Source organism: Carlito syrichta, unplaced genomic scaffold (assembly GCF_000164805.1).
Source record: "Carlito syrichta isolate Samal-C Ts95f unplaced genomic scaffold, Tarsius_syrichta-2.0.1 Scaffold99398, whole genome shotgun sequence".
In the NCBI taxonomy this organism is placed as follows: domain Eukaryota; kingdom Metazoa; phylum Chordata; class Mammalia; order Primates; family Tarsiidae; genus Carlito; species Carlito syrichta.
The window spans coordinates 272796-284691 of NW_007043494.1; the positions used below are offsets into that span (position 1 = coordinate 272796).

General features: G+C 47.7%; 1 protein-coding gene across 1 annotated transcript in view; it reads left to right on the forward strand.

The window, feature by feature from the left end:
* The window catches only part of CAPRIN1 (cell cycle associated protein 1), a 36554-nt gene extending 25492 nt beyond the window's left edge, over positions 1-11062 (forward strand). Inside the window, exons 11-18 of the mRNA XM_008063800.1 lie at positions 624-685; positions 1202-1312; positions 1500-1649; positions 2862-3012; positions 6505-6699; positions 7185-7285; positions 7687-7750; positions 9269-11062. Of these exons, the coding sequence (XP_008061991.1) occupies positions 624-685; positions 1202-1312; positions 1500-1649; positions 2862-3012; positions 6505-6699; positions 7185-7285; positions 7687-7750; positions 9269-9333 (899 nt within the window). The 3' untranslated portion in view covers positions 9334-11062. The remainder of the gene's footprint in view (positions 1-623; positions 686-1201; positions 1313-1499; positions 1650-2861; positions 3013-6504; positions 6700-7184; positions 7286-7686; positions 7751-9268) is intronic.
* The last annotated feature ends 834 nt before the right edge of the window (positions 11063-11896 follow it).

Consider the following 11896-nt stretch of genomic DNA (forward strand, 5'->3'; position numbering starts at 1 on the left):
TAAAAAAAAAAAAAAAAAAAAAAAAAGGGCTCCTTCTCACGGTGTTGTCTTATTTCTGTTAGTACATTCTCACTAATGTCTTACTTTATACCCTTGGAAGACAAAGTGAAGGCCATTGTGAGGGTAAGCCAATGGTCACTGCGTGCTCACCTGAAAACCACAATCAGACCTGTATGTCCCCTTGTGTTTTCGTGATTGCCAGAAAGTTCATTGTGATGTGGCTGTGGCAGTTGGCTTTAGCAGCCAAGTCAAAGGCATTTAGACGTCTTTTAAGAAATTTGACTTCTAGCTGTGGGTGCAGTGGCTCACATTTGTCATCCCAGCACTTTGGGAGGTGAAGGTGAGAGGACTGTCTGAGCCTGGGGGTTTGAGACCAGCCTGGGCAACTTGGCAAGACCTTGTCTCTACAATAAATCAAAAAATTAGCTGGGGGTGGTGGTGTGCTGTGGTGCCAGCTGCTTGGAAGGCTGAAGCGGAAGGATTGCCTGAGCCCAGGAGGTCGAGGCTGTGGTGGCCATGAGTGTGCCCCTGCATTCCAGCCTGGGTGGCACAGTGAGGCTCTGACTGAAAAAAAAAATTTTTTTTACTTTTATGTAATAGTGATTTCTTGGTCGGTTTTGCAGTTCACTCTGAATCAAGACTTGCTCAGCCTAGTCAAGTTTCTGTGCAGCCAGAAGCTACACAGGTAAGAATGACAAAAGTATTTTTTCCAGTCTGTTTTTATGTAGTTCTTAGGCTTGTTTATGAAATCGTGAACTTGATGAGTGCCCACGTCTTCTGTTCTGAATTCACTGATTGGGGCAGCAATCAGCCTGGGTGTCTGTGTTTAGATTAGTTTCCCTTTGACGACTTAAACCCTTTTTTGTTGTATTTCTGATGGCTTGTTATCGTGAAGGAAGCTTTCTATTTGAAACTGAGTAGAATTTCAGAAGACATGTTTTCAATGTCATAATTCTGAAGTCTAGTGTGGATTTTGCCATTGTTGGGGCACTTGGGAGGGACGCAGGCTTATTCAACTCTGGGCTTTAAATGCAAGTATCTGTTGCAGTTGTTAGGTTTTATTGTCAGCCTACAGGTTCGGAGGGGAAGATAGTAGTGCGTTGCACCTCCCTGAACAGGCATGGCTGTTTCTTCGCCTTGTCTGTTGTGTCAGCAGTTGCTTCTGTAAGCAGACCGCTTTGGCTTCTTCACGTGTCTCTAGGTTCCTTTGGTCTCGTCCGCAAGTGAGGGGTACCCTGCACCTCAGCCCTTGTACCAGCCCTCCCATGCTGCAGAGCAGCGGCCACAGAAGGAGCCCATCGATCAGATTCAGGCAAGTCCTGTTACCTGGCCTCTTGCCTTGAGGAAGCTTCTCCAAGAATTGTGCGGAGTGACACCACCATGGACATGGCGACTCTCCTTCTTGGACTGGTTTTGCTTTCATGAAAGAGTTGCATTTGTGCGTATGCATGCTTGAGTGGAGGCCAGCACTAATGTGCATCTGTTCGCTTTGTGTTTAGGCAACGATCTCTTTAAATGCAGACCAGACGACGGCATCCTCATCCCTTCCTGCTGCTTCTCAGCCCCAAGTGTTCCAGGCTGGGACCAGCAAGCCTTTGCACAGCAGTGGGATCAATGTCAACGCGGCTCCATTCCAGTCCATGCAGACGGTGAGTAGAGAGCGATGCACTGAGCACCTACTGTGTGCTGTGAATCATATGAGACCTGCTGCGAAAGGTTCTTGTTTAGCTGTGCTTGAGTCTGCGTCTGCTGTGACCCTAAGTGTGTTTAATTGAACATAACCCCGATTATTCCAGTTCCTAGAGATAAGTTTGAGCCTTATGAGTTATGTATGTTGCATCTTTTTGTTTTGTAGTTTTACTGTTTTGATTTTCTTTGTCTTTTGAGTCAGGGTCTCTATTGCCCAGGCTGGGGTACAGTGGCATACTCCTGGCTCACCGCGTCCGTGACCGCTTGGGCTCAAATGATCTTTCTGCCTCAGCTTCCTGGTTAACTGGGACTACAGGTGTGCACTATCATGCCTGGCTAATTTTTTGATTTTTTTTTTGGTAGAGATAAAGTCTCAACAGCGTTGCCTAGGCTGGTCTCGAACTCCAGGCCTTAAGTGATCCTCCCACCGTGGCCTCTCAAAGTACCGGATTATAGGTGTGAGCCACTGCACCCAGCCACCTTTTTGATTTGATTAAGAAAACTTTAAACATTAAAAGAAATAGACTAGTGAAACATCCATGTAGTTATGACTTTAACATTTGTTGACGTTTGGCCTCTCGGCCTAACATTTTAATTTACTAAAGTGTTTAAAAGGACATTCAGATGTTATATGCTATCCTGACCTTCCAGCAGGCATCTTGGAAAATTTCTAGGGAGTGGTGGTAAGGAAAATATAGCTAAACTGGTGCCCAGAGGGAAGCTCATAGGGTTAGAGACTTAAGACTGTTCACTTTTGATTAAATATCAATTACAATGAAAATAAATGAGTAACATTCATCTCAGTTCGTAGAGTACATTTCCGGAAGTGGTATTGCATCCGGAGTTTGTCTTTTACAAAGGTATCTCGTCTGTCTGAAAGCTTTTCCTGGCTGCTGATGGCGTGTTTCACATTTTTTTTTTTTTTAATCTCCTTCTGTTTCGCAGCCTGTCATTGTACTTCACTCTCCCGACCAGGCCGTGTTCTGTCTTTCCACAATGAAGTACGCTGAGGGAGGGAGGGAGAGTGTGTGTGTGTATGGGGACAGTGATTTTATGTCAAGACTTATGGGATGTGGTTGTTTCTGTGTGAGGCGGAACCAGCACCGGGATGTGCGATGGTAACAAGCAGGGCGTGACAGGCCAAGCTAACGGAGGACCTCGTCCACTTACAGGTGTTCAACATGAATGCCCCAGTCCCGCCTGTGAATGAGCCAGAGACTCTGAAGCAGCCAAGCCAGTACCCGACCAGCTACAGCCAGGGCTTCTCCAGCCAGCCCCACCAGGTGGAGCAGACCGAGCTTCAGCAGGAGCAGCTGCAGACAGGTAGGGGCTGGGCCTCCTTGGCAGGCGGCCTGGGGGCAGGCTGCTCTGTGTGCTCTGGTGACCAGGGCTCTCACGGGAGCCCATGACTTTGGTTGCTGGCCTGAGGTGCGTCGAGGCCGGCTTGCGGTGTATGTCCGCACGGGTTTGGAGGCTGCAACCCACTTTCCTTTGGCCACTGAGCTTCATGATTTACCTAAAGTCAGACTTGTTGCTTGAGTCGTGATCAACGTTGCTTTCAGTTGCTGATGGCAACGCCCACGAGTGTGTTACCTGGCAGCAGGTCAGCTGGGCCCAGGTGGGTCATGGTAGGGCGCTGACTTGGCAACTCGTGAGCCTCTGCAAAGAGCTCACTGTGGCTGCCTCTGCTGGGCCAGGCTCAAACAACGCATTTTGGGAAGTGAGCTTGAGAAGATGCAGGAGGAGAGTCTAGGTGTTTTATGTATTTATTCTTTTTAGGGACAGGGTCTCACTCTGTTGTCCAGGCTAGAGTACAGTGGTGCAATCACAGCTCACTGCAGCCTTGAACTCCTGGGATCAAGCGTTCCTTCTGCCTCAGCCTTCTGAGTATGTAGGACTACAGGCATGAACCACCACACCTGGCTACGTTTTTCATATCTTGTAGCAAGGGAGTCTTGCTGTGTTGCCCAGGCTGTCCCGAACTCCTCACTGGAAGCAGTCCTCCTGCCACCGTCTCTGAAAGTGGTGGGATTCGAGTGTGAGCCTCTGTGCCTGGCCACATTGTTTATTATATTTGTAAGACATCTTCTTTATCTTTATTTATATTTATTTATCTTTATCTTCTTTAGGTCTTTGGTTATTTAATTTCTAGGAACTTAATTGGAATCCCACTACCAATTAGCAAAGCCTGTGAAAATCGCAGGAGTTAAGACTGTGTCCGACTGGCTTTTAAAACCGTGGACCATTTTAGTTACTTGGTTTCTTGGCAGACCTTCCTGTGGCGAAGTCCCCGTATCCTGGAGTCCTTGTGTCGCTAGCTGGCATGAAGGCCCAGTCAGCTGCAGCCCAGCAGCAGCTTCAGTTGCTCGGGCTCAGCTCCTGGGCGGGACCCTGGGCTCCTGCTCGCGGCCCCGAGCTGCCTCCTTGCCACGTGCTGGGAGGCTACTGCTGGAGCAGGAGCATTTGGGTCCTCTAGACGTCGTGCTCCCACGCTCGTTGCCACTTTGTGGATGGTTGTGGTGAAGTAAAAGGTGGTTCCTGAACGTCACTTGGCTGATTTTGCCCCTTGTGCCAGTCAGTGTGAAGCTGTCTCGCTCTTGTCTCATTCTGCCTGGTTGTCCTGATCGTGCGGCGCATGAAGCTAGGTAACGCTTAGCTGCCATTTCAGAATACATGTCGGTTGTACAAAGCAGCTTCGTGACCCTGACAGGTGTTGGAGTCAGCCTGTCCCTTGCCTTACTCAACGCCCCTCCTGCCGCCGCTCTGGCAGGCCTTGGCACAAGTCCCTGACCTCTCTCTGCACTACTCTCCGCATAAACATGGAAACCAGATGCCTCTCCTGCTCAGAAGCTTGCCGGTGGCTTCCCACACCTTCAGGAAGGAAAGCCACCGTCCTTCCGTGGCCACGAGGTCCTGTGGGGTCTGGCCTCACCTTGCCTCTGCTGCAGTGTGCACTCTCCACATTCTTGGGGCCTCCACACTTGGCTTTTTGGTTGCCTCCTAACTTCCTTCAGGTTTGTGCCTGAATATCACCTCTCGTGCCCTCGTTCCCTCTCTCACCCTTTCCAGAGACAACTCACTTGTGTGGCGCCTCATGGTCTTCCTTTGTGTTTACGTGTGTGTCTGTTGCATTCATTTATTATCTTCCTTTGGAATACAGTTTCCCTGTGGGCGAGAGCCATGTGTTGGTAATGGATGTCTCCCTTGTGTCGCGGCCAGGCTTGACACGCTGTAGGCACACTGAAGTTCGTTGAACCCATCTGTGTGTCCATCTTTCCAGAAGTTCTGTGTTAATTTGAATTGGTGTCTACTCAGGAACAGTGTGACAAAAAGACCTTGGCTTTTCTCTTTCTTTTTTGAGTTGGAGTCTCTGTTGCTCAGACTGGAGTCCAATGGCCGCTCCCGGCCACCGCAGCCTCAACCTGCTGGGCTCCGGCGATCCTTCCGCCTCAGCCTTCCAAGTAGCTGGAACTACAGGCACGCGCTACCATGCCCGGCTAATTTTTTGATTTATTGTAGAGTTGAGGTTTTGCCAAGTTGCCCAGGTGGGTCTCGAACCCACGGGCTCAGGCAATCCACTCACCTCGGCCTCCCAAAGCACGAGATTATAGGCTGAGCCACTGAGCCCGGTGGCGTTTCTTTTTAATGGACAAAAAAATGCAGATAGGAATTCAGGCATATTAAAATAACCAGTCACGCTGAGTTGTTCTGCTGCGAGTGTCTTGCAGTGAGGTTTAACAAAGATTAATAAAAGTTCTTACTGATCAGCGATTCTAGAAGGGAAAAATCATCTGAAATTTGGTCTTTCGGCCACTTTGTACATGCATGTGAATGAACCTTCTTGGACAGAAAATGTCCTGCGTGCTTGGTATTTACTTACAACCTCTCATCTTTAGGAAGACGAGAAGAGGCCGTCTTCCGAGGGTGATTGTGCCATGCGCTGGCTCCTCCACTTCCTTCTGAGATGTGCTCACCTTTTTTCTTGCTGAACGGTGTTCTGGGAACTAGTGACTTACTTGGAGCTTCTTTGGGATGTTAAGTGGGTCGGGTAAAGGATTTCAGGGCTCACACGGGTGTTCTGTCTGCCACACAGTGGGCGGGCCGTTGCTGCTGACCTTCTTCCTGGGTGTGGGCCAAGGGTGCTTTTAGCTCCTGTTTTTTTCCCCTGTGAATTGAAAACATTGGGTGGCCGGGTGTGGTGGCTCACACCTGTCATCCTAGCACTTTGGGAGGCAGAGGTGAGAGGACTGCTTGAGCACCAAAGGGGTTTGAGACCAGCCTGGGCAACTTGGCGAGACCTTGTCTCTACAATAATGGAAAAATTATTGGAAGGCTGGGTCGGAAGGATCGCCTGAGTCCAGCAGGTCGAGGCTGCGGTGAGCTGTGAGCGTGCTACTGCGCTCTGGCCTGGGTAACAGAGTGAGACTCTGGCTCAAAAGAAAAAAAGAAAAAGTTGGAGTAGTACCAGGAATGTACCTCAGTATTTAGTTTCTGAAAGTTTCTGAATTCTAGAACTCTCCCTTGTGGAAAGGAGTGTTGTGTGTGCCTGCTGGTGTGTGCCCTGCTTTCAAAGGTTTGGAATTACGGCCAGAGGGTTTTTTCCCAGTAGCTTAATCTGTGTGTAGGAGGAGGGCAGGGACTTGATTAACTTGTGGTTTCCCTGTTGCCAATGTGCTCCCTCATTTAAGGACAGAAGTAAACTTCAGGGGAGACACTCCCGGAGCGGAAAGTGTGTGGGGCAGCGGGCGCCATGAGCTGTGTATGTACACCTGTGTGTGCCACATGTGTAAATGGAGACCCTTCCTTCTGTTGCAGTGGTTGGCCCTTACCACGGGCCCCAGGACCAGCCCCATCAGGTGACAGGGAGCCACCCGCAGCCACCCCAGCAGAACACGGGGTTCCCACGCAGCAGCCAGCCCTACTACAGCAGCCGCGGTGTGGCCCGTGGTGGTGCCCGGGGTGCCCGAGGCTTGATGAATGGGTACAGGGGCCCTGCCAACGGGTTCAGAGGTAAGAGCAAGCACCTTCTGACCCCTATAGGGTTCCATGATCTTCTGGCTTGGAAAGTACGTGGAGAAGTCCTAGGGCTCTAGAGGTGACGTCTCTCTTCATTCGCTTCTTCTGTACTGCTTAACCACTTTGAGTACATTTTGATACAATTTGACAATTTTGGAGACTTTTTGTTTGTTTTTTGTCAAATTAATGTCTGCCATTGTCTTCTGGGGCATAATGGCTTTCCACGCGTCACCAGACCTTAAGTTTGTCATGTGTGTGCACGCGCACGTTTTTACATTGATGGGTGAAAATTTCATCTCCTGAGGCAGTTCGTTAGTATATGCAGAAATATGTGAACAGGTTGGATCAAGATAGGAAATTAGAAAGTATTTTGAATAACTAGGCTGGTTCTTATAATTTTCGAGTCTTTGTAATTAGTAGAAAAGTAAAAGTCCCTTGCAGAGATGAGAACGTACTGATTTTCTCAACCTAAATTCTAGGAGGCTATGATGGCTACCGCCCTTCCTTCTCCAACACTCCAAACAGTGGCTACGCACAGTCCCAGTTCAGTGCTCCCCGGGACTACTCTGGCTATCAGCGGGTAGGTACATTGTTTGTTTTAAATTCTGAACCTGACCTAGGTACGCCAATGAGAGTGACTGACAGGCTTTGCTTAGTGAACCCAAGTAATTATGGGCTGACTTTGTGGTGCTCAAGATACTTTGTTCTGCCCCGATGGGCTTTGCTGGTCTTAGTGTGCAGTGTAGCTGCTCCTTTGATCAAGTCTGCTAGGGACAGAGTGGGTCTGAGGAGCAGAGAAGCATGTTCCAGTCAATATTCTTATGCATTACAACAGTCACAGCATGGCATTTAGGTATGATCGACTGGGATGTCTAAAAGATGAAGAATTGTGTATTCTGAGGGTTAGACTATAAGAACAGAGATAAGATTTGATAGGGTAAGCATTTCTTCTACTTTAGGACTAACTGGCTTGTCTTTCAGGATGGATACCAGCAGAATTTCAAGCGAGGCTCTGGGCAGAGTGGACCCCGGGGAGCCCCACGAGGTAATATTTTGTGGTGGTGATCCTAGCTCCCGAGGGAGCTTCTCTGTCTGGCCTTGGAGGAGCTGTCCGTAGTCTGCATGCAGGTCCCACGCTAGGAGTGCGTTGATCCTTTCCAGACTGTCGCTAGGGATGAAATGAAATGCTGTTTCTAAAGCCTCATCTTGAACCCAAATTTTAATTTTCGAGTGACTTTCCCTGTTACTACATGATCTGTCTTGAAAAACTAGAACATTTTCTCTTCCTCAGAAAAAATGTTTTTCCAACTGGAAATTATTTTTCAGGTCCTAAAACCTGCTAAATGTTTTTAGGAAGTACTTCTGAAACATTTTTGTAAGACATTTTTGGAACGAGATTGAACATTTATATAAATTTATTATTCTTCTTTTGTTTTTGAAACATGCCTACTATCTTTTAGGGCCTGAAACCCTTCGATGGCCAGAGAAGCCATAGTTACATACATTTAGAGAACCATTTAGAAGTGATAGAAGAATGCATGGAGGTGTCAAAGCCTTTTGGACCACTAGTAGTGATACAACTATCAACTTATTTCTGACTTTTGAACAAAACTCTCAAATTCCTAACGTACTGAACTATGCTTTAAAAATTTAGAGGTTTTAAGAGTTGTTTTGTCTTTTGCTATTGGAAAACACCTTCCTAATGGGGCAGGAAGTTCACCTATTTAACACTTACAGCTAGCATTTCATGTAATCTGAAATTCTAAATGGTTCTCCGATTCGAGAGAGGTTACGCATAGAATCGTTTTCCTCCAGTTATTGGCCATGACGTGTGTAAAATGTATGTTAAGGAGGAATTGCAGAGTGCTTTGATTTGAATGCTGGTAGAAACTGGCCAGCAAAAAGGTGCGCTTATAAAAAAAAAACAAAAATGAATGGATCACTTGAGAATCACTGTTTGAAGTGTTGAAGGCTGTTTGCATGTGAATGGGGGTTCTGTTCTTTCTTACCCTGTCGCATATTCTATGAAAGTGGAGTTAACTGATAGCTAAAATCTGTTTCCGAAGCATGTAAAAAGTTGTTTTACCTGTTACAAGTCATTATGCGATTCCGGATGTTCTGTAGCCCTGAGCAGTTGAGGTGATGAGGTCTGTTCATTCTGGTGCTTCCCCGATGGCGTGATGTCGCTGGCGAGCGTACGCAGCGTGTACTAGAATGGAAGCTCCAAGAGAGCAGGCTCCGTCCGTCTTCACTGCTGTATCCATTCCCCACGCCTGGTGACGGTGCCCGGCACACAGCGGGCACTCAATAAATACTTGTTGAATGAATGAATGAATGAGTACTGGTGGATACTCCATAGCTCCCGCTTCTTTTAGCTGGGGAACGGGGCATATGTGCGCATGGCAAGTCCAGGCCAGGTGAGGCTTGGACCCTGGAGAATGGCCTCTCAGACCCATAGGTGGGGCAGGCTGCCCACGTGCTTCTTGACTTCAGGTGAAAGTCTGCTTGAAGGCAAAGCAAGGAATATCTGAAAGAAAAATCAAATGCCATTTTTGTCTTCTAGGTCGTGGAGGGCCCCCAAGACCCAACAGAGGGATGCCGCAAATGAACACTCAGCAAGTGAATTAATCTGATTCACAGGATTATGTTTAATCGCCAAACACACACTGGCCAGTGTACCATACCATGTTACCAGAAGAGTTATTATCTATTGTTCTCCCTTTCAGGAAACTTATGTAAAGGGACTGTCTCATCCCATAAAGACAGGACTGCAGTGGTCAGCTTTCTGTCACCTGGACACGGAAGGAATCTCTTTTTACTCTGCATGTTCTGTCCTCAGCGTCATCTCGAGCCTCGCACATGATGCTCAGATCCTCACCCTTGCTTAGGAGTTAAAAGTAACACTTTACGGGGTGATGAGAATCTCCATAGTTACTCGGAGTGACTTGAAAAAAGCAAGACTGACTTTTTGACATTGGATAAAATCTACACATCAGCCCCATTCAGTGGTAATTGACAAAACTAAACTATTTCCCTTGAAAGGAAGAACGGAAGGCGTGGAGTGTGGTTCGGCAGAGCAACTGCATTCCGCGGCTTGTCCAGCTCAGTTGCCTGCCGGACATTCAGAGGCATCCCAGGCACCATGGCCCTCCACGTGCAGGGCTGGTCTCCAGTTGTGCCCGGCACTGTTCATCTGGCCAGACGACTGTGATTAGAAACACAGGCAAATTGCTTTTTAGCAGCTGATACTGTATACGATAAAGCCAAAATGCAAGGTTAGGCTTTGATTGGCACTTTTATAAAATATGCAACAAACATGGGATGTGATCTGGATGGCCGCTTCCATACATAATGTGAAGCGTTTAGATTCCTTTTGAACGTGTAGCCGTTTCCTTGCGACAATGGCTTTTGTAAGGATTGGTGTGTCCATCACTCCTTACGACGCGACATTGTCTGTCACTAATCCTTGGGTCTTGCTGTGTAGTCACCTAATTGGTACCGGTACTGGCAAAATCGCTAACAGATCATAACACTCTCGATCACTGTCTTTCCTGCAGTTTGAAAGTTTTTTTTTTTTTTAAAGGAAAGATAACAAATGCCTGCCGCTGCCACCCTTTTGAATTGCTCTCTTCTGAAAAGCACCAGGATGTGTGTTCAATTGGTCTCCCTGTTTTAGGGAAATGACAGTCCATAGTTTCAGTTCTGATGGCATAAGCAAAATGAATAAAAACATGTTTATAAAATTTGAATCTTGAACCACTGGTGTTCACAGCTGGCAGCTCCCGGGTGCCCCATGCAGGGTCTGCGCCACGATTCGTGGCTCTACAGTCACTGTCCTCTGGGACTGCACTCTCTTTTGTCTGACTGGGCCCTGGGAGTCTCCTTGGCCCGGGGAGGCATCCTTGCCCACAGTGGTGACTCCTCCCTTTGGCATGGAGGGTGCGTCTCGAGCTCGAGGGACGTGGACAGTTGAGTAGTGACTTGGCCTACTGGGAGCACTCGTTCCGTGTGCCTAGACTTTCATGCTGCTCGTTGGCCCATTCCACTTTGACTTCGTGGAGAGTTAGTCCCACCCGTTTAGCAAAGGCTACAGCGTTAATGGTATTTCCTGTGCAGAAATTACATTTTATTTGCAGCCTTTAGCTAAGGAGTTTTTCCAGTAGGTGCTCAGCTTCTTAAAAACAAAGAAAAATTACTCTCACACCTTGACCATTAGACAACTGGAGTTTTTGCTGGTTTTGTAACCTAAAACGGACAGGCTGTTGAACATTCCACATTCAGAAGTTTTGTAGGGTGGTGGGGAATGGGGATCTTCGATGTTTATTTTAAAATAAAATAAAACGAGTTCTCGCCTCTTCCCATGTGTGGTTGTGGTACATCATAGCGGGAGGGTCAACCTGCTGGCCTGGGCAAGCGAGCGCTGCTTTTGCCTGCTCCTCCCCTGCGTGCTTCGTACTGCACGGCAGCTGCCTGGGATGTGCCACAACCACACGTTTAGCCGCATCTAGGGGGCGGGTGGAGGCTGTGGCGACCGGGTGATCTCCGGATGATGTATGCCTGCACTCCTGTATAAAGCAAGTTTGCTGTATGTGTAGAAAGTAACTTCTAGACTGCTACAATCAAGACGGAAGAAAATGAGCTCTTTATTCGGTGATCTCTGAGTCGGTTGGGGGGGTGGGTGGGAGAATCCTAAGCTGTTCGTCTGTGCATTAGTGCAGGTGTTGTGAATGTGTAAAGGCGTTCCTGGTTTCTGTGTATGTTTTCAAAAGAGGTTGTGGACTGTCCTTTTTTTGGCATTTGATCAAGTTCAAATGTAAACCTTCTAAGTCTCGATTCAGACCATGTGTTTTAAAAGCTCTGCCTCATTATGGGGCAGAGAACGTTTTAAAAAGTTCCATTAGGATCTGCATCTCGGTCCTTGGTTCTGTACGTGGACGCGCATTCTAGCTGCCGAAGGCCTTGTGTCTGGTCAAGTGCATATGTTGGCAGAGCTGCAGGACATGACTGTCATGAGTCAAGGTGTCTCTTGGGTAGCAAGACCACATGTAAGGTACTTTTGTTACATGCACAACGTCAGTCGTGTCACATAGATAGTGAAGCTTTTTTTTCTTTTTAAATTTTTTATTTTTTTTGAGTTGGAGTCTCACTCCATTGCCCAGACTGGAGTGCAGTGGCTGCTCCCGGCCACCGC